The 27,395-nt window shown below is 36.5% G+C and overlaps 1 protein-coding gene across 4 annotated transcripts in view; it reads right to left on the minus strand.

Moving 5' to 3' along the window:
• Positions 1-27,395, minus strand: part of ATG5 (autophagy related 5) — a 48,405-nt gene that overhangs the window by 9,315 nt on the left and 11,695 nt on the right. For all 4 annotated transcript variants that reach the window (XM_083348928.1, XM_083348929.1, XM_083348930.1 and 1 more), the window contains exons 4-6: positions 18,337-18,415; positions 16,552-16,714; positions 11,042-11,136 (exon numbers count right to left, since the gene is read on the minus strand). In XM_083348928.1, the coding sequence (XP_083205054.1) occupies positions 11,042-11,136; positions 16,552-16,714; positions 18,337-18,415 (337 nt within the window). The remainder of the gene's footprint in view (positions 1-11,041; positions 11,137-16,551; positions 16,715-18,336; positions 18,416-27,395) is intronic.

The following is a 27,395-nucleotide window of genomic DNA, read 5'->3' on the forward strand; positions in this document are numbered from 1 at the left end:
ATAACTAGAATAGCTATACCTAATTATCTCACAAGAGCACGAGTGGTAAAATAAAATATTTCACGTAGCAATTGCACGTAGGCTTATATACCGCTTCATACTTCTTTATAGCCCTCTCTAAGCAGTTTACAGAGTCAGCCTGTTGCCCCAAAAGATCTGGCTCCTCCTTTTACCATCCTACTGCATTCTAACCATTGTGCTACCACGGCTCTTTTGAAATAATGCTTGCTTTTTATTTGAAATAATTTTTTTAAATAAAAATGCGGCAAAATTGTGTAATAAAAGTGCCATGGCGGATTAGAAAACACCACAAAACCTCAACTTCATGAAAATTCGGTATGTTAAACCACAATATAAAGCACACATTGCTGACAACTGTTTGTAGATCAGGTGGACGTTTTAAACATGAGATATTTTTCATTTAACAGTCGGAAAGGGGGATGGAAAAGAGAGATAGAGAAGACTGAGTTTTAAGAAACTTTCCAACATTAAGTTTAATTATTTTATTTGTCTTTAACTTTTGTATTGTATTGATGTTTTTAAATACTTTGTAAACCGCCCTGAGTCCTATGGGAAAAGGGCGGTATATAAATTCAATAAACTAAACTAACTAAACTAAGTTAACTTCTGGTCCTGACGTATAAGCTAGCAACTGCACATCACAAAATATTGAGTTTGGCAACAGTTACCCATGTCTTAAGTTACATAATAATCAGAAATCAACAAACTTTATAGAAACATATATTTGAAGAGCATTCCAAATTTTGATAATTATGGAATATAGTAACTATAGTGCTGACTGGTTCATGATACAGTAGTTGTATTATGCCTATGCTGAGAGATCTGTACCGTTTTTTTTAATGCAATTTGAAGGTACTCTTTTCAATTTTAAGGCCTTATTTATAGTGGGACATTTCAGACTGGTTTCTGGTGACTCAAGTAGCCACAATGGACTAAGGAAACAAACAAACAAAGGACTATGTTTGAAAGCTGTTGACCTAAGGGACCATATATTCAGTATGGGTACATCTGATCAGTGAAAGAAAAGACTCTAAGGTGATCTGACAAAAAAGAAAAAGAAATATAGCTGTTTGAAGCTTTGATTGAAAGGCAACACTGTGAAACTCTCTGAATACAAATGTGCAATAAATTGGTTTATCAAATTGCACTAGATAATTCTGCAGTGGTTGCAAGATTAGATTTTTATTACAAATTAATGATCTATATCAGACATGTCAAACTCGTGACGCAACGTATCGGGACTGTTTTGCCATTGCCAGCAATGGGGTGGGCGCGGCTTCTAGATGACGCGTCCGGCCCGTGGGCTGGCAGTTTGACACCCCTGATCTATATCAATTCAGCTCTTCAAATCATGTAAAAAAATTTGAATTGACTCTTACCTGATATACATCCCCGTGGAAAACCTCACTTATATTTGCTACTAGGACTTTACACTTTTGCTCTTGAGGAGTTAAGACACTTGTCTACATTTTTTGAGTTGCTTTATAATTATTCTAGGTAGAATATATGTATTATTTTTGACCCACAGTACCTCAAGAGTTCCAAAAATGGAAAGTTGTAACATCAAATAAAAGTAGTTTCACAAATTTAGTCTGGGAATTAAGTTTTATTTGAATCTTTAATAAAAATTTGTTTCATTTTGAAGCCTCCTTAAAAGAGCCTTGATCTATTTTGAAAACTGGTGTAAAAGAGGTAAAGCTCAGACTTCAGCCACATACAGTAAATTAAAAAAAATGCTAATGTTATTTCAAAGTAACATGTACCATTACATAGTAACTTCTTCCATAGGTAAGTTGACTAAATGTTAGTACTTCTTCCTAAGAACATGGGCTAACTGGCTTTTAAGCAATATGTATAAGCCAAACAATTTATACAGGATGTAATCATAACATAAAAAAACATAAACCACAAATTGTAATTCTTAAGAAATGAAAGCCAACAGACTTACTAGTCTTTACATCTACATAAAAGAATGGATTTCCTAATTATATTTAAACCACGGCAAATTGCCTTAAATGTTAAACCCACACAATACCCCTTATGATTTCCACATGTCTTTTTTTTAGCCATACAAAAACTGAAGTCCTTAAAGTTCCATTACTTCCTCAGTGTACCAAAATATCAGATTGTGTGCACTATCGTGTTGCCTCTAAATAAATAAAATATCCAATAGCAACATTTTAACAGTGTTGACCTTTGGTTTAAATTTGATTCCAAGCTTTTCAAATGAGTAACTATCAATTCCCTAAAAAACAGGTCTATGTAATACTATTTAACCTGCATTAAAGATATATTAAGATTTATTTACAGAAAAGAAAAACCCAAGCCAACATCGTTTCCAGAACATGTCTCTTGACTAAAAAAAACACATCCCCAAAGTTGACTTGACGTTAGACACCCAAGGTTTACCTAGAGAACGCACACACTGACCACTTTGGATATTTGGGACAGACTAGAGATTCTGCTAGTGTACCACCTACCTCTGTGGCCAATTCCCTTTATCTCACTTGAAAGAGGTCATCTCAAAATCTACAGAAGCACTCCAGTGGTCCGCATGGCCCCCATTTAGCCATTTAACCTGCCTTTAAGCAATCTTTAAAAGCTAGTTGTTTCCCAGGTCTGGGTCTAGGACTCTAGGTGATCTGGCTGAGGTCTCCTTTTAATGAGGGAAATGGAGATATCATGCATCTTTTATGGTTTCCCTCTATATGCCTATTTTACTTTACGCAAGAGCCTTGGTGGAGCAGTGGGCTAATGCCTCCTTAAGTAACACCAGCTGCCTGCAGTTAGTGCAGGTTCGCATCCCACCAGGCTCAAGGTTGACTCAGCCTTCCATCCTTCCGAGGTAGGTAAAATGAGGACCCAGATTGTTGGGGGCAATTAAGCTGACTTTGTAAAAATGCCGCTTGGGGGCCCCCAAAAGCCCTAATAAGCAGGCATATACATAGAATGAAGGCTATTGCTAAGCACATTGTGCTTTAGATTGTAAGCCACCCTGAGTCTTCAGAGAAGGGTGGGATATAAATGGGATTAAAATAAATTTAAAATTTTTTTTAATGTATTTGGGCTTTTGTTTTGTGAAGTCACTCACCACTATTTGAAAATGGGTGGCCTAGAAATGTGGCAAATAAATTATCCTGGAATTGGTGCAGACTTCTGGAATGTAGTTTTGTGTTAGTTCAACATGCTTCATAGCTATCATGAGAATCTTAGGCCTATCTCAATTTGTCACTGACCCAACACAGTTTGGATTTGGTTTTCCTTCCATTAAGCAGTAGGACAGTAGTCTGAATGTGGAGCAAATGTACTCCTCACTTGTCCTGATTATATCACTTCCTGTGGAGGTTAAAGCTTGCAGGAAATTATTCTCTATAAGGATGGAAGCCTATTAGAATGTGTTAAGGAGTTTAAAAAACAAAATATGGAGCAATACTTTGCCCCAAATGTAGCTGAAATCAAGACTAAACTATGCCCAGATTATGATTATTTGAAAGCTATTCCTGATGGTTCTTATTATTGCATCTTTTCAATACAGATCTCTTGCATTATGACATTTTCTAGTCCCTTTGCAAATACCAATGACAGACTGACCAACCTGTAGTTTCCCAGATTCTCCCCATCCTTCTAAATTTTGGGACATTTCCCCTCCAGTGATCATTAGGCACTACACTGATTGTCCAAAATTTTCCTTTATTTAGCTTAGCTGAGGAAGTAGAAGCAATGAAACTTTAAGAGAAAGAGACAGTGTGATGATTTTGAGGAAAGGGAATTTCCTGAAAAGACTATTCTTGAAAACTCTGTGTAATGATTTTAAGGAAAGGGAATTTCCTGGAAAGACGATTCTTGAAAACTCTGTCTCTTAAACAATGTCAGGGAAAATGTCTTTTAATACTTCATGTCTTCTTGGAAAAAGTTTGATTTTAGAAAAATACTTTCCCCTTGGTTGAATTATCAAGAGGAACTAAACTAACCGGTAGGGCTATGCAAAGCACATGGAAGAGGCCTTTCTCAATATATATTAATCTGTTTGTGGTATTGGGAAAAGCCCAAAATAGATGTACCTGCAGAGAACAACAGGGAATAGCTTTCAAAAACAATCCCTTGAAAAAAGCATAGCTCATTTAACCATTGGAAGAGAGATGCTCCATTTACGCTATGGTGTTGCAAAGCTTTTCTTTCAGATGACAATCTGACTTCTATTTCTCATCACAACACTGATCACAGGACAGGTAGTCCTTGATGTACAACCACAATTCAGACCAAAATTTCCATTGCTTAAAGAGACAGCTGTTACGTGGGTTTTGCCCCATTTGACAACCTTAATTGTCATAGTTGTTAAATGAATCACTGCTCTTGTTAAGTTAGGAACACAATTTTTAAGTGAATCTGGCTTCTCCGATGACTTTGTTTTGTCAGGTCACAAAAGGTGATCACATGACCCAAAGTCACCACAACCATCATAAATACATGCCAGTTGCCAAGCGCCCAAATTTTGATCACGTCACCACGGGGATGCTGCAACGGTTGTTAAGTGTGAAAAACAGTCATAAGGCACTTTTTCAGTGCTACTGTAACTTCAAACAGTCCCTAAACTAATGGTTGTACGTCAAGGATTACCTGTATTGCTTTTATTCCTTTCTCCAGTTATTTTTTTTAACCCAAAGTCTCTTAGAAACCAAATTTATTCACTTGCATTTTTGAACCAATGCGGATAACTGTGCTTTTCATCTGCCTTTCCTGTTTCTGTTATTTTTTTTAGCAAATTATATCCTTGAATTGCTATATTCCAAACAAAGAAATCATCAAGTCTCAATTATGCCTACAATATATTTGCCTTCTTGTATTGAGAATTAAAGCTTCTTTGGTTTTCAATTCATCAGTTTCACATTTAATTTCACTGTCAGTACCCCAGTGAAATAAATTTTATATTAATTATATTATCATTAAAAATCCATACAAGCACAGTATGTTTTGCATCCTCAAATTTCTGATAGGTACTAACAAGCAGGTTGACTAATTCAAAAAAAAAAGGAAGAAAGGATAGAAAGAAAAGATTTTAAACCCAGTCTATACCTTTAAGCTGCTACCAATATCTTTATTGTGAAATTTACAGTAAGGATGTAGAGGAAGCCAAATAAACAAACAGATTAATTTCCATGACTATATGAGGAAGTGGAAGCAATGAAATTTCAAATAAATAAATAAATAACAGGGTAATGATTCTAAGGAAAAAGATTTCCTGCAAAGGCTACCCTTGGAAAGTTTGTCTTTTAAAGAGATTGAATAAGAGAAGTAGTCTTTTAAACAATGCCAGGAAAAATGTTTTGCCTAGAAATGGGCAAGCATCTTTTAAAATGTATTGCTCATTAATAAATTACATTTGCATTGATGACAAAGACTGCTAAACACAATTGTATAACCTTGCTGTTGTATTTTTCAACCTAACCTGACTTCTTGGAAAATTTGTCTCATGCCAAACAAACGTATGTATATTGATGGACCAGTACCAGGTCACGGCAAGCCAGCAACCGGTCCACACAAACCAGCAAAGCTCCATCCGCAAGATGCAGGCAGCACACAAAACCACGCACCCTCCGGTCCATGGAAAAACCTCTCTCCACAGAACCGGTCCCTGGTGCCCAAAATGCTGGAAACCTCTGTCTTATGGTCTTGGATAATTATCTTCTGGTCTCCACCTTTCCCTTCCGAAAGAAGGGTTGGTCGTAGATGTTGAGATATGTGGCACCCTAGAAGAAGCAGGTGGCTTGGATCATTTCAATCTGTGTTCAGTCCTGGATATGGGATCAAGATGGCATCGGTTTTTGTTTTGCTGATCTACGTCAGGACCTAAATCAGTATAGTGCAGCTCTCCTTCTCTTCAGCAGTTTTCAATCTTATTGCACGTGACATTTTATGGAATTCTTTGGGGAGTTTGGGGACTGATTTCCACTCCTTCCTTTGTCACAATTTCGTTCTGTTTTTGTCAGGGAAGAGAGGTTAATCTAGCATTCCCTCACTTATGAGAGTCATTCCTTGCTCTTCTGCTTTTTAAGCTATACAAAACCCCTGGAAGGTCACTCAACAGTATATTGTGATATCCAACTGCAGATTGCTATCTTGGTTTGTGGGAGAAATCCTATTGATACTGTACTCCAGCGCATGGAAGCTCAGAGGGTCTGGATGGCAGAGAACAGACTCAAAAGAGAACTCAAGCAAAGCAGTTGTTTTTACATTGGAGTTCTCTTTCGGTAAGGGTCAGCAGTTTGGCGGGTCGAATCCCGAGTGCCGCGTAACAGAGTGAGCGCCTGTTACTCGTCCCAGCTTCTGCCAACCTAGCAGTTCGAAAGCACGTAAAAATGCAAGTAGAAAAATAGGGACCACTACGGTGGGAAGGTAACAGTGTTCCATGCGCCTTTGGCGTCTAGTCATGCCGGCCATATGACCACGGAGAGGTCTTCGGACAAGCGCTGGCTCTTCGGCTTTGAAACGGAGATGAGCACCGGCCCCTAGAGTTGGAAACGACTAACACGTATGTGCGGGGGAACCTTTATCTTTACTTTACCTTCTCTTTTGGTACCACTGTTATTCCTAGGCAGCAGGCCCTATGCATGCAGGAACAGGTTCATGATTGGGGATTCTTCAGAGCTTACAGCTCCTGCTTGAATATTGCCTATTTCATCCTTAAATAATACAAGAGGATCTAGCAACAGTATCTCATCACCTATACTAGACAGTCACATATACAAGTTCTCAACTTATAACCATTTAGTGACTGTTCAAAATTACAAAGGTGCTGGGGGAAAAAATGGTTTATTACAACTGTTGCAGCATTCCCAATCGGTAACAATCAAAATTCTGATAACTGCCACTGGTATGTATTTATGACAGCTGCAGTGTCCGAAGGTCATGTGATCCCTTTTTGTGTTCTTCTGATCAGCCAAGTCAATGGGTTAAAGCCAGATTCATTTAACAAGAGTGCCACTAACAACTGCGCTGATTCGCTTAAGCGATTGTGGCAAGAAAGGTTGCAAAATTCACTTTAACTGGTTTGTTTAGCAATGGAAATTTCAGGCTTAATTGTGGTCATAAGTTAAGGCCTACTTGTAGTACTCCCATGAGCTTCACATAGGTCTGCCTTTAAAACCAACTCCATAATTACAGGTAGCTCTACAGTACGATATATTATACCTACAGTCCTGTTTCAAGGGCAATTTAAAGGGCCAATTTTAACCTATAAAAAGCCTTCATAGCTTGCCACCTGGATACTTACAGGTCTCTTTCCCTTCTTCATTCTTGTAGTCCAGCATTTCTGGGATGCCATGAGAGCTGAAGCCAGAAGCCACTGCTTCTCTGTAGCACATAAATGCTATGGAACGGACTCCCATTAAGCTCAGACTGCCCACCCACTTGTAGCTTTTAGGAAGATGTTAAAAACAATCCCTATTTTTTCTTCTTACTTTTTTTTCCAAACTTGGGGTTTTATTACTTTTTTTGCTTGTTTGTTTTTACTGTAACATTGTAACAGATGAGAGTCATGTGATTTTAGTAGAATAAAAATTGAATAAATAAATGATACGCCTGTATTATATATTTCCAAAGTAATATATGTATTTACCTTCCAGAAGCTATAGTTCCCCAAAAGGGCAGAGTCAAGAAACTGTAAGTTAAATGAATTACTACGTACTTAAAACTATTTGCCTATAAACAAAGCATCCCCTTTACAAAATTCCTATCTATAACCATTTTCTAATATGTAATGCAGGGGTCTTCAAACTTGGCCCCTTTAGGACTTGTGGACTTCAACTCCCAGAATTCCTCAGCCAGGCACGCTGGCTGAGGAATTCTGGGAGTTGAAGTCCACAAGTCCTAAAAGGGCCAAGTTTGAAGACCCCTGATGTAATGCTTCCTCACACCCAGAAAACATTGTACATACTATATAGTTCCCACATACTCCTTTATTCCAGCAGAAATAGCAAAATAATTTCAAAAAGGATGTTCTGGGGAAAGAGGAAGTATAACTCTCAGGAAGAGTAAGAGTGGAACAAAACTTCAGGCATGTAAGGTAAGGTCAGGAGAAAAAATAATTAGGCAAGGAAGGAAAGAAACAAAAAACCCTCCCTTTAGATATACAAAAAAAGTTAAAATTCCCAAGCAGTGGCTAATTGAACTCGGCAGCTATTTATATCATGCTAATTCTTTGTTTTCAACTGTTTCTTTTCTTATCGACACACTGACCAATTATTTGACATAAAAAATCATGGCAAATAAAATTGTAAAACTAAATTTATAGCTATACTGTTAAAGTCTCTTGCATCCTATAGTACCACAATAGAGATTTCATATGACATTGTTCATTCAAAACAGATAGATTTATATAGTGCCACGATTAGTAGCTTTATTCTCTGTGAATTTAAATAAATCTCCTGCTTTTAAAAAATCTCAGTAGGTGGTAATCACCACATTTTATGGTAACAACTTGGTTAATTTAATTGTCCTACAATACAACAAGTAATTGGAAATTATCAGGCTTCATATAGCCTATAAAGGCTTTGCTACATACACTATGTCAGTTTGTTGTGCGTATATGTAATTATTTATATATACATACTTTAAAGTTACTTCTAAGGAACTTTGAAGCACTACTGCTTGTTGAAAGTTAATAATTATACAGTCCTAAAGGAATCTGAAACAAATACACATGTAGTGCACCCGTAACGGAAACCTTCAATTGCCACGGTCTGTTATTTAGTAAAATGTTATCATTATGTCTATAACAGTATCAAAGCAATGTCAGTGATACTTAAGGTAAATAATATGAATGTCTCAGAGACTGTGGTTAAATTAAGGGCAGTCATTAGAATTACACACACATCTGGAATGAAGCTAGACTTATTTATTTTTATATAGTAAGGATTATTACAATTTTGTCTAGACAATAGACAAAGATTTCGGTCACAAATAGTTAAGGACAATTTTCCTAATCATATGTGGGCAACAACCCATGTCTTCCTCACATCCTTTCATTTGGCAGGATATGTCGTAAGGAATAATGAAACTTTCCTAATCTCCTACATGATCAAGAGCAGCATTATTTCAGGAATGAGGGAGAAATTATGGCAACTGTTTAGACGGAGTCTCCTACACAGACAGACTGCTTGTGAATCTCTTAAACCTACCCACTACCCAACAAACTGATTTTATTTTATAATTTATTTAAGTTGCCTATTTCTTTCCCTAAGTGTTTGCATCATTTACAAAACAATACAAATGACTTAGGCATAGTATTACAATAAATATGCAGATGAATTATATTTTATCTGTGAGCAGAATATAGATTCTTTTTTTCTCTTGCAGGAAAACATTACAATTAGCCTAGGAAAAAAATTGTTGGGATAACTGCACTTACATAAGCCAGCAGTTATCACTACGTATATCAGACAGTATATAAAGTGAGAGCCAAAATATAGCTTGAGGTCCAGGATAGTTTAGATGGCAACCAGGCCTTCAAATGACTATTGGAGGTTGTTCAAAGTTCTGGACTCTTCCCTAAACTCTCCATCTTGCTTTGTTTTTGTAGATCCCTGTCACACTCCCCTTCCCCAACACGCACCTGACTCTTCAGCAAACCATAATCCACACATGAAAAGAGGGAGGAGCAGGATATGGGCAGCAAAGAGAAAGGTTTTCAATCAACCCGAAAGAACCTCCGACAGCTGCCCACCTATATAGCCAATTAAATGCCAGTGAATTCTTGAACAGAAAGTTCAATAAGGAATAGTACATTTTAAGCCCCGCTGCCTTTTTAACTGCCCAAAAAGAACTGAGAGGAAAGCAAGAAAATCCAAACACAGCTGCCACTGTGGATTTTGTAATGGGGGTTGGTGAATGTGAATGTGGACGTAGGTGATTGCTTCAGCCCCAGAGGCTATCCCACTGACAACCATCTTAGATCAATTCTAGAATTCAGTAAAATTCTATTACTTTTTCCTCCTTTCTCTATTTCTACCTCTACCTCTCTCTCTCTCTCTTTGTATTTTTAAGAGAGTGTAATTGGATATGATTCCCCGTTACTTCTTTCCTAGAATTGTTTAAAATAAATCAAGGAAACACCTGGATCTCCTTTCTTTTCTCTCTTTCTCCCCCAAAACTATTGCTTTGCTATTGCTTAGCTATTGCTAAGCACATTGGTTTGTGCTTAAATTGTAAGCCGCCCTGAGTCTTCGGAGAAGGGCGGGATATAAATGGGATTAAAAAAAAACAGGCATGTTTTTTTTCCTGCCGTTCATAAGCTGGCAAGCCAGCTCACATGTTCAGTAACACAATTTCCAAGAAGCTGACTGGCAAATGAGATTTCAGGATAGGTAGGAAGGGATAGGAAGCAGTCCAATTAGTTTTGCTCTAGCCATGTTGGTCCCCCTCTAAGGTTCTTGGACTCACCGAACGCTAACTGGTTGGTTCTATCCTTAGTTTATAGTACATCAGCTTCTAGATAACACATGTACACATACTTATCAAAATAAGAGACAAGAAAACCTTTCCTCAGATGATGTCTGAATTCAATAACCAACCGTCCACACTATATCCAAGGAGAATCAAGGTGTGTATAAAAGCTAGGATGCTTATATAATCATGGACCATCGACTGAGAGAGAAAGTCTCAGGAGAATGCTAATGGACAAAATATCCTCTGAATAAATATTTATACCGCGTACAACTAGTATTCTATTTAACCAGTATTTTTTCATTTTCAAACTCAGCGCCTGTATAGTGTCGGAATTAAAGTAATTGGGCCAGGAGTGGGGAAACACACACGGTGGTCCTCTCTTAGGCATGGACAGCTGGCTGTCTAGACTAAGAGGAAGTCACTTCCTCTCAGCCTAAACAGTCAATAGTCTGAATGCCCTATCATGCACTGAGAGTTTCCCTATAAGACACTGAGACACAGGTAAGGTACAAGACGAGCCAATCCTGTAACCAAGTGTAACACCTCTATTAAAAATAATAGTCATATATTCCCTGACCTGGTATATTCTAAATGGGATGTAGCGAAATCCATTCTCTTCTGCGGGATATTCCATGAGCTTCCGGTTTATAGCCCAAAACTGTTCAAATTTGTCTGAAAATAAAAAGCAATTACTAGGATTAAGAAAAACAACAGCAAAACTGCAAACAACTACATACAGAAATACAGGGAAACAGATATGAACGACCTGACTACACTGTTATAGTTGCATTTATTTCACATTACACCAAGTGGTGGGATTCAGATATGTGAACAACCGGTTCTCTGTGTGGATGCCGCTTCCGGAAGTCCATTCTGGGCCTGGGCAACAAAAAATTACCTACCGGTTTAGCCAAAGTGGTGCAAACTGACTGAATCCCACCACTGCATCTTACTCAGCCTTTGCCCAGGTAGGAAAAAAACAACAACCTTGTGCTGGCCCTAAATGCACAATTCAATGAATACTTCACTCTAGAATGTCACTCAATATTATGAAGTGATGGGTAGCTGTCATCCTGCAGATTAAGGATCTTTTTATTTAAAGATTTGAATATCTTGCTAATACTGTAGAATCGTTAATACTTCCTACTAAATTTATTATAAATAAAATATTTGCATTTCCTGCAGTTGTAGAATGTTCGCATTTTCCTAACATGATAATTGCAATTTATTGTGGCTGAACACAGTAAGAGAAAGATTGTACTCCTTGAGTGGATTCACGCTTTACATGAGCTATACTTAAGCATGGTTTATAAAATAGTCAATATTGACTAAATCACAATTAGTTATGACTGACCAATATGCTCAGTTATAAACTGCGCTTTATCAAATGTTTGGGTTCATACCAGTGAGCCAGAACTAAGGAAAGCGCAATCTGGATTGGCATGTAGTTCACACAAGGTAATTGGTTTCGGGATCCCAAAGAGCCAAACTCGAAAGTATGATTGGTCAGGTATGTTTCCAAGAAGCTCTCTATATAAACAGAAACATAAGCCTCTTGTGTCCTCTTGTCTGCATAACTCCAATCTTCTGAAAAATAACAAGAATGTACTGAAACAGTATTTTTCTTAGAGACTGGTGACTTATTTTCCTTATCTAGGAAACTCATGTTTACTTTATGAACCATTCATGACCTCTTTTATAACACTGTAAAACCAAAGATCCTCCTGCAGTCCTCTTTTAACACTCTCATCACTTGACAGCAATCTAGAGGCAGTTCTACCATCTCTTTTAAAAAAATCAACAGGGCGTTAATTCTGGGCCTGGGCAACAAAAAAAAAACTAGCTACCGGTTCTGCCGAACTGGTACGAACCGGCTGAATCCCACCACTGATTACATCCATATTCTTATGGAAGGATCACATTGAATTTTCTTAGGATGAATTATTTTTCAGCAATCAAATACTGTATATTAAAGTATGTTAAGACCAGTTAGAAAACCAGAGATTTTTTCACAAATAAGTTTAATATGGTGGTCCTAGTCTATTGCTGCAGATAAAATATGTAAATGTTCACACGCTTCAAAGTAAGTTGACTGGGATCAATTTACTTATTGAATAGCTAGTTAACATGCTACATTTTGTGATACCACATTTGCATTAAAAGGTACATTTTTTTTTCTATTTGGATAGGAAAGTGAGAAATAAAAAGAAAGTTTGGGAGCGCAAAGTTGCTTCAGTTTCCACAATTGACAACCTGCCTGAAGCTCACTCAGAGCTCCTAGAAGTTTGCCAACAGATGAAGGTGGCAGGCAAGGCAGTTAGTTATGCCAATCTTTGTGTCTCCCCAGTACCAGGAAGCTAAAGCTCCTGGCCAGCAAATCTCATGGGAGGCAACTTTATAGTGCCACTTATTTATACTTTTGGGTGAGAAACTTTAGCTTTTAATGTGTTGGGGAGGTAGGTGGGATCCCACTCTCTTACAACACTTTTGCACTCATGAAATGAAGGTTTTCTACAACAGGCAGTTTCAGGACATGTTCTAGGCCCGTGGTGGCAAACCTATAGCACGCGTGCCATAGGTGGCACGCAGAGCCCTCTCTGTGGGCACGCGCACCGTCGCCCCAGTCCTAGGACTTCAGATTAGTTTTATAAAACCTTTTTGCTTTAGGCCTCCATCGCCGTGTGCAAAGAAAAGAAAAGAAAAGAAAGAGGTTCAATCAATTTCAAGTTCTTGCGGGGAAAAAAAAAGATCTCACAAAGTTGGAATCGATTGATTGAACTTTTTAGTCCCACCCAGTCTGCCATTACCACCGCAGCCATGCCCACCCAATGGGCCATGTCCACCCGGCACCCGATGATACATAAGTGGGTTTTGGGGTGCAGTTTGGGCACTTGGTCTCTAAAAGGTTCGCCATCACTGTTCTAGGCAGAGGAGAAGCAGCTTAGAGTGGAAACACTATAGGCAATCTCATCAATGAAGCAATCTCATCAAATTGTGGAAAGAGTCTTCTCCTGCAGCACCAGCCCAAAGTAGATTGAGGTCACCTAAAGTGTTTTACTGACACAAGATAGATTGCCTCTTGGTTAAAAAAAAAAGAGAGACTAATTGATTCCATGGCCTGAATCACTTTTGATAAATAAACCTAAGTTACATCATACAGACCTATTGATTTGTTCAGTAACATTTCCAGACATGTCCACAGTTTGTAGATAGCTAAGAATTAAAGATTAGACCTCATGAGCGTTGGCCTCCTAATCGTGTAAATGCTGTCATTTAAAACATTAGCTAACGTTATTTTACTATCATTCTGGCTTAATATTTTTCCAGGCACTTTAAAGTTTTATAATTGAACTTAAAAACATCAGGTCTAAATAAATTTAAATATGAATTTGCCCCAAAGCTATCTAAAGTGGGGGGGGGAAGCTGTGTGGGGTAATGCTGAGTAGCATTTTTATTTTTATTTTTCTCTGATAGTTACATTCCCCTACAAAAATGATTTCTACTAACAATATTTTTGGTAGGCAAAAAAAAAAAATATCCCAGGGAACAAAATGCAGAGTGAAGCAATAGGCAACTGGAGCTAAGCCTCCATCTCACTACCCTTCATCCTTTTGCACTGTAATGTGATGGCTCTGACATACATTTATATTTTAAAAAACTTAAAATACCAAGCACCACATATCTGGTGCTGATCTTTCTACTGATATAGGACCCATTTTATTATAAATCAAAAAATTTGATAATAGTGCCAGTTCAATTTATTGACATCTTCTCTATTGGTATCAGTTTATTGATATCAGTTGAATGAGAAGAAATCCAACACAACAAATTTCACTCAGATATAATTTCCAGAGAGCTTATTGCCAGGGAAATACAAAAGGGATTGAAGCTTTGTTTCATTATGTAAGCAGTTTGCTCAAGATATACAAATAAAACACTTCAAGTAGGCAGTTTTCAACAGAAAGAAATATAATTCAACACAGAATTTAGAATACGTAGATATAGTAGGTACTTCTATTACCAGGGGTGAAACTTTTTATATATTTCTCTCATCCTTTTGTTTTTAATGCCATCTACATTTCACTCTAACAGAACAGCAAATTAACCAAGTGATTATCATGAAGTGCTATTTCACTCTTCTTACATCAATCTTTGTTGTGTAAACTCCCACCATTTACATGAATTTCTCTACAAGCTGAGAAAAATGGTATACTAAAAAGGAATTTTAGAGGCTTCTTTGTGTCAAGCAAAGAGTTATACCAGAAGGCTTATAGGTAGAAAAGACAAAGGCACAGTGTTTCATAGAAAAAGCAACTTGCAGATGTATCATCAACCATCAGGCAGTTGTAACAACTGCTACTTTCTTTTCTTTTTTTGTGGTCATAAATATTGTTTCACAGAGGAGTTTAACATCATCCCCTATATAATGAAAGCCATACTGAAAGATGCCGCATGTATTTTAAAAAGTTATCTTGGTTTCGTAGGTTCTTTCTTATTTCTCTTTTACTAATGGCTCAAACACAAAATTAGCCTTTGAAAGTTTTCAAAATATTATCTGTCGGCTTCTACAGGTGCAGTTTCCAGTGACACACATTGAAACCTATATACAACCAACATTTCTAGCCCACCTCTTAGTTTGGATTATCAAACCGTTCTCCCAAACAAGCCAAACCAACACTTCTGCTCCAGATCTTGAATGTCACAAATCGTAAGAGAAACTGATTAAACAATGCTAAGCAGTGAAACCCTAAACAGCTAAAACTCACTTTTTAATTATTAATATTTTCAAGGGTCCTCTTTCCGCACAGCATTTCAAAAACTAAACCAGTAGTGATTCTAGCTATTCTAATACTGCTGAGATGAAAATAAATTAAATAATGCATGGTTGGATAGTCTTATATAAGACTATATGAGAAACAGTTTTGTAAGAAACAGTTTTATAAGAAATAGCACTCCTAGGCCATTATTTAAAAAAAACAACACAGAACTATTGATCGATAAGGTCTCTCTCCTTACCCTGCTTTCATTGTTCCCTGTCCTCTGCAACCTGGTGTGACTTATTGTTGCTTCAAGCAATCAGTAACTATCAGTTATTCTTACTCATGTCAGCAGCCCACCACCAGGTTACTGCAAACCACTCCAACTCCAGATAACAGAGATGAGTTGTTCAGATCACTGCAACACAAAACATTGTATAGGTAGTCCTCGACTAACGATCACAGTTGGGAACCACAACTTCCATTGCTAAGCAAAGCAGTCAACATGAGTCATCACATGACTCTGCACAATTTTACTACCTTCACCCATTTACTTTGTTTGTCAAAAGCCAACCTGGAAGGTTGCAAATGGAGATCGCGTGAGCCTGGGAGGCTGCAACTTGCTGGTTGCCAAGTGCACTAATTTTGATCATGTGACTGCAGGGACTCTGCGGCGGTCATGGGACCAATCAAAAGTCACTCTTCTGAGCACCAACATAATTTCGAACAGTCACTAAGCAAATAATCGTAAGTCAAAGACTACCTGTCTATGTTGTAACTAGCCTGCCCTTCAGTTGGGCCTGTGAAGCCACATATACCTACTTCTGACTTTTTCTTTCCTCTTACTATTATCTCCTTTTTCTGGCACCGAGAGAAATTATCATTACTTGTATGGAGCCCAACTCAATGACTCTCAGTAATAAAGAACTGAATAAAGCTCCCAATTAAAAAAGAGATCTGCCCTCCTGTACCATATAATCTATTGGGCTATGCAAGTTTGATTTTTACTAGATCTATCAACATTTCACTATCTCATTGGCATTTTGATATTAGGGATGCAAAGTTAGTTTGCCATGATCTACTGCTTCTAAATCAAAAGGTGACAAAGGATAGCAACTGTTAACCTGTAGATCAATTGTTATAAAGTGATCTTAACAAACAAGATTGAATTATGTCTCAATAACATATTAGGATAATTATAAAATGTACACAGTATCTTACATTCCAATTTCTTGAATTCCTGAAGTATAAGTAGAAACTGGAAATGCCTTAGCCCAAAAGTTTATTAAATGACTGAATATACCATACTTCACTTAAAAGTGACTCTTACCATTTTGCAACCCCATCCAAAGTTGCTTATGATCCTTTTTTTGCATTTCATTGATTACTTGACTCTTATGCTTTAAGGCATCTGCTTCTTTTATGCAAGCCATGAAATGAGCTTCAATTACTTCCTTAGAGGAGCAATGCAGAAGATCTTTTTCTGGAAAGTTCTAAAAATATAACATCGTAATTCAAAATCCAAAAAATACTCAAAAGTAGTTTAGAAGAGCAAAGGAAAGCAAAGAACATTATAGGTAGCCCTCAACTTACAACCATTTGTTTAATGACTGTTGAAAGTTACAACAGCACTGAAAAAAAATGACTTATGACCATTTTTCACACTGACAACTACTGAAGCATTTCCATGGTCACATAATCAAAACTTGGATACTTAGCAACTCACATGTGTTTATGAGGGTTGCAATATGCTAGGGTCAGGTGATCACCTTCTGAAACCTGACAATTGACCCAAAGGTGCTTTTTTCTTGTTTGTTTGTATTTTGAAAATGTTTTCGCTTCTCTTCCAAGACGTTTCTTCAGTTCTGAAGAAATGAACTGAAGAAGCTTCTTGAATGAGAAGTGAAACATTTTCAAAGGAAAAAAACACGAGAAAATCCAGTTGCCTTTTGGAAAAAAGCATCTTTGGGACAACCATGACCTTGGTTGATTGAGTATCTATATAGACATTTTAACATCTGACAAGCAAAGCCAGATTCACTTAACAACTGTAGCAAGAAATGTTGTAAAATGGGACAAAACCTACTTAACAATTGTCTTGTTTGTAAATGAAAATTTGGGCATAATAGTGGTCATAAGTCGAGGACTACCTGTATTAGGAAAGTGAACATTTGATAACACATCAAGACATAATAGCTTTAATGAGGGAAAGATGTTCTACTTTACCAAACTTGCAACTCAGCAATAAACACACTAGATCATAGCAACTGGTTGCCAACAACGAAGAATTATTAATGATCTATGCACTCATTGGTGAGCCAAATTTTAGTAGTGAAATCAATATGCAGGACTATGGCTTATTGCTCGTAGTATATTAACCACATGTATCTATATGTAAGAGCCCTGGTGGTGAAGTGGTTAGAATGATGTATTGCAGGCTAATTCTGTGTACAGTCTGGCGTTCGAGCCTGATGGGCTCAAGGTTGACTCAGCCTTCCATCCTTCCAAGGTCGGTCAAATGACAACCCAGATTGTTGGGGCAATATCCTGACATTGTAAACCGCTCAGAGAGTGCTGTAAAGCAGGGGTCACTCCTGGGCCTCAACCCATTGGGAACCAGACCACGCAAGCGTTGGGTGAGCGGGAGAGCATGTGATGCTCCATTTGTGCAAGTAGCGGATGCATATGCGCCCGCTTGTGCAAAATCATTCCTTCTCCTACCTGCCATCACCACTCCCTCCAGTCTGCACGGCTGGAAAGGTTGGGGACCACTGCTGTAAAGCCCTATGGAGCAGTATGTAAGGCTAAGTGCTATATTGCTTCTATTGCTATTGCTATTATGCATGAACATGAGTAGGCATTTTTAACAGAAATTTCAATATTTCTGCAGTTCTTTTCGGTCCCCTCCCAAAGATATTACAACTACGTTTTTTAAGCTGATAGATTGGAGAGTATTAAAACATACTACTCTGAAAACAAATAATAATATACAAGTCCTTTACTTGTTATCTGTTGATATTTACCATTTCCCTTTCATTCCAGAAATTAAAGCACAAATCCTGCTTCTAATATATCATTTTGAAATATATATTAAAGAGATATATTGCTTATATACCTTAAAATGTACTGTGATATTCCATGGAAGGGTTGCATTTGAAGCATGAAGATCAAATAGTAAACCAATGGGATAGTGCCTAAAAAGCAGAGAGCAGGATAACAGTAATAATCTGCACTGCAAGAATTGTAACAGAACACTGTGACTTGTTTTGTGGTGCCTAGAGCCCCTAACAATGATAAACAAATCAAACTTAGCACATTCATTTTATTTATTTAAAAACCCTCCTAAATTCTGAAACAATGAATGCTTAAACTCCATTTCCTTTGTAGTTATTATGTCATCACATTCCCCATCAGGCTATGTTCTGCTAGTGGGGGGGAAAAAACCCTGCTAAAATGTGCAATCCCATTTCCAACAGATTAACAGTACAACACTTTGCATAAAGTTTTAAAACAAATAGCCTGCATTATAAGCCATGTTCATCAGCTATTTACTGTTCCTTGCAGTCCAGTACATAACCATTGTGCAGCAGGGAGTCATAATTTTGGAAATCGGTTACAGAAAAAGATCAAATGACATCCTAGTTACACCAAATACTTTCACAATGGTCTAAAGATCAAATGCTCACATATCTAGCATGATGGCTGCTGCCAGTGGTAATTACCCTAATGATTCTGACAAAACAATTTTAACCAGGTCATTAGCCAAATTCATTTCAGTGATAAATGCTGAACTGCCTTCTAGCACAGTTTTGAGGAATTGGATGTTTCCGCTCTGATTTTCAACTGTTTATTATTTGCAAACTTGGAATTGTGCTTCGTTTTTTATGGTCTGTGACAATAATCCAGAATTAGAAAACATGATTTAAATTTACTAGTTTCCTAAACCCATCTTTCTCCAATTTGAGTCCCTCCTGTGATTTGATCTATATTTAACCATCAGGCGTGCTGACTAGTTCTGGTAATAGTTGATAAACTCCTGACAGGATTCAGATTCAGAAAGTATACCTTAGTTTTGCATTTAAAATTAACCATTTTTTTTATCCAAATTGGTCATCATGAAAAAGTGTGCTATCTGAAAAATGAAAAGAAGAATTTGCATGCATTTCTCTGGTACACCAGAAATTCTATATTTACACCTACTTTGACATTCCTGGTTTGATCCTTTTAATAAACAAAAGCCGTTTGAGCAGAAATGAAGGAGGACCATACGCATCTTCACAGTATAGCCTACTTTCTGTTGTTTAGTTGGAAGTAAAATTCACTTGCTTAAATCAGATAAAGTGACATCACTCTTACAGAAAATTAGGCATATTAATAAACTGCTAAGTAACCACAACTCCTCCCACACTATCATTTCCAAAGAGAAATATACCAACATTGTAGGCATAACAGAATTAAGCTGGCCAGAGAAAAAATGAATTTGACAGATATCTCCAGATAAAAATTTAGTAAGCAAATTTGACATATTATATGTATGAATGTACTTCAATATATTTTTAAATAAGAATTGAGGCAATGCCTATTCCATATTATTTTTAATCTTTGGGGAAACAGCAATACAAGCAAAAGCAGCTACAGCTGTACACATATCACTAATCTTCTAAGATAGTTTTGTCTATGACACATTAATAATATTTCAGGAACAAAGATCTATCCAAGATCAAATATCTTCTAAATCAGGGGTGTCAAACTGCCGGCCTGCGGGCTGGACGCATCATGCAGAAGCTGCGCCCACCCCATTGCCAGCAATGGCAAAACAATCCCAATACATTGCGCAACGTCACGTGAAGTCGCAAGTTTGTCATGTCTGTTCTAAATTATTGAAAAGAAAAATTTGGAGAAAGAGCAAGATTGAAATTAAATAGAGAAGACAACTTACAAATAAGCAAAAAAAAACCTGTCAGAAAAAATAGATTTCCAAATAGTTAAGAAAGTTAAATATTTGGGAATATACTTAACAGCAAGATCTGCAATGATAAAAGAAGAAAAATTGTATAAAATTATTAAATCAAATAAAATTAGATTTGGAAAAATGGAAAAATTTACAACTATCAGTGTTAGCTACTGTGAAAATGAATATTTTACCAATACTCCTCTTTCTATTCCAAATAGTACCTATAAAAATAGAGAAAAGGTTTTTTGATGATCTGAATATACTGATCTTGAAATTCATTTGGCAACGAAGGAAAGCTAGAATTAAACTGAAAATGCTACAAGAAGCTAAAGAAAATGGAGGATTTGGACTACCGGATTGGGTCTTACACTACCAAGCATGTGCTATAACATAGCTAAAAGAATGGATAACTTTCAGAAATAAATGATTGTTATATTTAGAAAGACATGGCTTACAACTTGGATGGCGCGTCTTTCTATGGTATGAAAAGAATAAAATCCATAGATATTTCCAAAACCACTATATAAGAAATGCATTATTATCTATAAGGAAAAAGATAAAACTAAAAATGTATATGAAAATCCCAGATTGGTTATCAACGATGGAAGCATTTGTACACCCAAAATTGGTTAAATTTGAAAAAATCTTAACATATAAGAATATTCTGAATACAGATGGGAAATTAAAATCTAAACAAGAGTTGGAATATCAGTGTATTGACTTATTATGGTGGCCTCGACTGCAAATGCAATCGAGATATGATAAAGATATTAAAATATATGGTTTTTATAAAGACCAGACAATGTTTGATCAGATGTTGTTGACCTTTGATGAAAAACTGATTAAGAAATTGTGTAACTTTTTATTAAATTTGAAAATGGAAGATGAACAAGTGAAAGAAACAATAATATGGGCAAATTTTTTTGGATACAATATACAATTAGAGAAATGGCAAAATCTATGGGAAAGAAACTATAAATCGACAATGGCAACTTCGTATAAAGAAAATTTATATAAAATGTTTTATAGATGGCATTTACCAACTGCCAGATTAGCAAAAATGTTTACAAATATGTCTAGTAAATGTTGGAAATTTAATCAAAAACTTTGTACATACTCTCACCTGTGAGCAAAAGAACTTTGGACAAAAATACACATCTGATTAGAAAAAATGTTAGGGAAACATGTAGACTTTAAACCTGAACTTTTTAAATTAGATATAATCCCAGAAAACTTTGATAAACAAAGTGTATATTTAACATTACATGTATTAACAGCAGTAAGGATTGTATTTGCTCAGCACTGGAAAAATAAAGAAACACCATTGGACGAAGAGATAATCAAGAAAATACTGGACTGTGCTGAAATGGACAGACATACACTGCAAATAAAAAAAAAGAATATTTTCCAACATGGAACTTATTTTATCAATGGCAAGAAAAACGGGATAGAGAGTAAGAACTTAACTTGTATTACTAAGCAAAACAAATCAACCCAGATAACATGTTGTTCATTAAGCACTAATGAAATGTAATAGTAAATTAATAATTACATGCATGCATGCATACATACATACATACATCTCACTACTCACTGTACCACCTTGAAAATTCTTTTGTATCATTTATGTGAGAAAATGTTTTTGCTGAGATCTGCAACAGCACGAACTGCATAGCTACACTATGTTACTAACAAATCACAAAGGTTTATGGTCAAGAGTCTGATAATGATAGCAGCCAAAGTAAAATATCCAAGTTCCATAATTTTATAGGTAAATTACCACCAGTGCTATAGAGTTCTGCACTGGATCTGGATTGAGAAAAAGAACTCCTTCTTTATTTTACAGCACTATTTTGTCAAAGACAAACTCTTTACTGAGGTTGTTTCGCTTGTCTGTAAGGCAAAAGCGGAATAAATTTGTGTTTTATTAGGTTTCTATCAACCACTGTAAAAAGGAAGGGGGGAGGGGAGGAGTTCTAGCTAATAGATTGGCTAAAATACTGCAAGTACAGTTTTATAGAAGAACCCAGATTAAGAAAAATAGAAAATTTTAACTCCTCTACCTAAAGAGAATCAGATGTTACTTCTAAATTAACCTTCAATTCCAAAGAGTCATGTTTGTCTTTTAGATTTTTGAGAAAGTCATCGAATGAAAACCTCCAACCCATGTCTAACCTCATGTTCTGTAAGTTTTACTGGCAGTTCGTGTCAAACTTCAAGGTTGTGGCTGACAAAAACTGAAAGCGATAAATATTTAAAATGATTAAGCAGGCAGGTGGACTCTCTAAAGCTGCAAGATACATTATTAGACATAATATTTGCAACAGAAATCCTATTATTATTCAAAAATCTTAATTCTTCTCTTAGCAAAAGACACCAAAGGCTACAATGTTAAGATGTGCAAAGCCCCTCTCCAAAAATAAGTATGTTTTTATACTATAAGACAATGTTTTTGTACTATACAATGAAACTTTTACATTACTGTAATGATACAGTTTCTCATGTCATATATTTTTCAAGTGGTTACACAGCAGTGAACTGTAACTCTATATTTTTCATGATTTTCCTACTAATTTTCAGGGCATTTTGAAAGTTGTGGTAGTTTTAAATTAATCTAGCCCTCTTTGTCAAACTCGAGGAAAAAAAACTTTCTGTAATGCAAACAGAACACCAATTATCAGAATGGGAATGCATCAGGGATTTTTTAAAAAGTGAAATTGTATCATTCACTAAAAGAGAATCTACTATAATACGAAAATGCATCTAAAAGACTCTGGAAGTAAAAAAGATATGAAAGAGACTGTTCTTTACACAACAAAATGGCTGAGAGCTAGATCTAGATCTACACATCTGACCATATCCTCAAATCTATATTGTCATAAAACCCACAATCATCCATAAATGTTTGTTAACAATACAATAACTGAACATTAATGGAAGAAACATAAGATAAGATAAACATAACAAAGCACAAGCTAGAATTCCATTCTATTATGGGAATTCAATATTCCTTATTAAACATACGCATCATTTAATAACTTCAGCCTAGTAAAAATAGGTCATACTTTTTACTTGCTTAATTTGTGTGATCAAAGGGACCTACCATGTTCAGGAAAAGCTGAACATGGCATATATGATTATATGTAGTTATTTAGCACCATCTGCTGGTTGTGAAAAATTAAAGTCTATTATTAATACATATTGATAGAGGACAGGAAGGCCTGGAGGAACGTTGTCCATAGGGTCGCGATGGGTCGGACACGACTTCGCAGCTAACAACAACAACAACAACAATTAATACATATATCCAATAGGTAGTTGCAAGAGTGTTTCAGCTCTTCAAAGACTAAATCATTTATGGTGACATAAGTCACAATTGCCACAAAAATATGTTAGGTTTCAAAATGATGTTGCAACACACCATGTTTTTAAATAATATCAGGAAATATTACTATAGATTAATATAACCAAACTCATATCTGGCTTTTAATATAGAGTTTCTAAAACGGTAGGACAGTTCTATTAATCAATTTAAAAAACACCAGGGAAAAGAAATTCAACTGGAAACATTAGTTAATATTTCAGTATTATGCAACTGAAGAATTGCAAAAAAAAATCATTAAAAATAATGAACAGAATGATCTCCATGGGGGAAAAAAGTCTATATGAAGTACTATACACTAGCATAGCCCAAAAAGATGATCTACAATAGGCTAGAGATAAAAGAGATAAAAGGGAGAAGTAGGTAAGTGGGAATAAGTACAGTGGATATAGAAAGTGTGCACATCTCTATTAAAATGCCAGGTTTTTGAGATATAAAAAAAATCAGAGCAAGATAAATCACTTCAGAATTTTTTCCGCCTTTAATATAACATATAAGCTGTACATTTCATTTGAAAACAAACTGAAAAGTTTAAAAGAGAAAAAAATAAAAGCTTACAATAACATGATTGCATAAATGTTCACATACATCCTCTTATAAGTAGGGGCGTAGCTGTGTGCAGAATTAGCCCATCACATTCAAACTGATGGTAAATAGTAGTCAGCATACACCTACCATCAATTAAAGTGACTCTGGTCAAGCCATTTAAGTTCAGCTGTTCTAGTAGGATTTTTCTGACATTTATTCAGAGTTGCCTTTTATGGCAAAGGCAATGGTCTTCAAAGAGCTTACAAAGCATCAGAAGGAATCTCATTGTTGGAAGGTATCAGTCAGGAGAGAAGGACAAAAAACTTTAAGACATTGAGTATACCTTGGCACATAGTGAAGACAGGGGTCAACAAGTGGAAAAAATATGGCAGAACTGTGACATTACCAAGAACTGGATGTCCTTCTAAAATCGATGAAAAACAAGAAGAAAAGTGGTTTGAGAGGCTGCCAAGAGGCCTACAGCAACGTTAAAGGATATTTAACATTCAATGATATTTAACATTAAAGGAGCTGCAGGGATTTTTTGGCAAGTACTGGTTGTCTACTATACGTGGCAACAATCTCCTGTATTCTTCATATGTCTCTGGGCTGTGGAGTAGGTAGCAAGACAATAGACTTTTCTTACAACAACAGCAACAAAATATCCAAGCCTGGCTACATTTTGCAAAAATCTGCATCAAGTCTGACAAAAAGCAAGTGGGAAAATGTGTTATGGTCTGATGAGACCAACATTGAACATTTTGGCCATAATTCCAAAGTTTGTTTTGGGGGGAAAAAAGTATTGCGCATCACCAAAAGTACATCATACCCACAGTAAAGCATGGGAGTGGCAGCAATATGCTCTAGGGCTGCTTTTTTTCAGCTGGAACTGGGGCTTTAGTCAAGGTGTACGGAATCATGAACAGTTCCAAATATCTGTCAATTTTGGCACAAGACATTCAGTCCTCTGCTAAAATGCTGGAAATAAAGAGGAATTTGACCTTTCATCATGACAATGAAAATCTACAGGAGAAAATCAAAGTTTTGGAATGGCCCAGCCAGAGCCCCAACCTTAATCCAATTGAAAATCTGTAGGGTGACCTTAAGAGGGTTGTGCACAGGAAATACCCTGGCAATCTGAGAGATTTGGAGCTCTTTTGCAAGGAAGAGCGGGTGAAGATTCCCAAGGCAAAATGTGACATGCTGAGAGGTTCATACTCCAAAAGATTGAATGTTGTCATAAAATAAAAAGGTGCTTCAACAACATACTGTATTAGTGTAAGGGTATGCATCCTTATGCGACCACAATATTGTAAGGTTTTTCCCCTAAAAGATTTCAGTTTGTTTTTCAATTGAGTTATACAGCTTACTGTATGTTATTTTAAAGGTGAAAAAAATCTGATTGTCTTTTGAACAGGGGTGGATAGATTTCTACATCCACTGTATGATTATGTTGAGACATTGGACAAAATTCAGAGAAGAGCAACTAAGATGATCAAAGGCCTGGAGACTAAAACATATGAAGGTGAACTGCAGGACTTGGGTTTGGTTAATCTAAAGAAAAGAAGAAACAGGGGTGACATGATAGCAGTATTCCAGTATTTGAGGGGCTGCCACAAAGAAGAGTGGGTCATGTTATTCACCAGAGCACCAGAAGGCAAGACAAGAAATAATGGTTGGAAACTGATCAAAGAGAGAAGCAACCTGGAATTAAGGAGAAACTTCCTAACAGTGAGGACAATTACCCAGTGGAACAGCTTGCCTTCAGAAATCGTGGGTGCTGGCTTCAGGTTTGTGCACGCGGCACTTCCGGATGTTCAGGAACAGTCTGCTTCCTGCCGTCCGTTTCTTTATTTTTTGGAGGACTCTGAAAAGGGTCAAAAATCACCCTGGAGAGGCGATTACCAAGAGGAGGACTTTCCTGCGATCGTAGAAGGGCAGCAGCCCTCCGCTGGAATCCGGGATCACCTCCTTTAGCCCAAAGAAGAAGAGACCGGCCATAAAGATGGCCGATCATTAAGCCACTCCCTGCCAAAAGCCAAAAGCACTACCTAGCACTAAGAAGCAATCTGGAGGACCTGGGTGAGCTTTTACCTTTCTTATTCCCTTAACTATCTTCCAGTGGGACTTTCCTGAAAATCTCTTTCCCCATTTTTTGAGAAAATGGCGAATTTCTACTTTGGGAACAAATCTTAACGCCTCAAAGCTACAAAAGAAATTCAATTAATTCAGCAAAGAAATTAAGCAATTTCATCTCTATTTACTAAAAAGCTTCTATTTGTTGCTGGGAATCCACTATCCTATCTTTTCTCTAAGCTGTGAATTAAGGAAAAAATTTGGACTAATCCTACGAAAGTTCTATATTAATTTGGAAAAAGAAAAGAAAAGAAAATTCTTACATTGCATGTTATATGTTATTGATGACATCTTGTGGCGAAATCTGGTACAGCAAGTAAATTTCCTTTTTTTGTTGTGAGAGCTGACTGAATAACAGAGCTGTCCTTGACACTAAGATAAGGGTGGGAACACCTGGCACTGAATACAACTCTTCAGGAGGTGGAAAATCTTTGACTATTATTAAAACAGCCTCCATGGAAAATTTAACTGCAAACAATAACAAAATGGATGAATACATCCCACCACTTGATTATAAACTGATGCTGGACACGATTTTGGCAATGACAGAGAAAATTAAAGCCAAGCTGCAAGAAAAATCTGACAACTTAAAGCCACCAAATCAAATTTTGACTTTAAACGAGGAAAAGATAACCCAAAATCAAATAGAAGAAGTGGAAACTAACACTAAAATAGGAGATTTCAAAGAACAACAAAAGCAACCTACAGAAGACCTTGAAGTCCAAACTTTAATGGCAACTACGAAACTTACAACCCAAAAAGCAGCAGCACCTGAAGAAAACAACACCAAAAGTGAAGACACTAAAGGCCTTCAAATATAATATATTGAGAATCCAATTAATCAAACGACAACCATAATACCAGCTAGAATTGGTAGCTGGTATTAACCAATTGGTATATAACCAATTCCCAGATAGAATTGGAAGAACAAAAAGATTTGACTGATTTAATGACAACTATATTATATCAACCATCAAAAACTGAATTATCAAAGCAAAAATACAATGGTTACAAAGGGGACATCTTCCTTGCAAAACTGACATTTGGATACGCTCCCTGGATTCAAATAAGGGGTATAGGAAGAAAGGAAGATACATTTGAGATTTTAAAGATGCCAAGAGGGAAGCATGATTGGCACAAAAGGAAGGCAAGAGTTAGATTTAAAAAACTGAAC

The sequence above is a fragment of the Vipera ursinii genome, assembly GCF_947247035.1.
Source record: "Vipera ursinii genome assembly, chromosome: 1".
NCBI lineage: Eukaryota > Metazoa > Chordata > Lepidosauria > Squamata > Viperidae > Vipera > Vipera ursinii.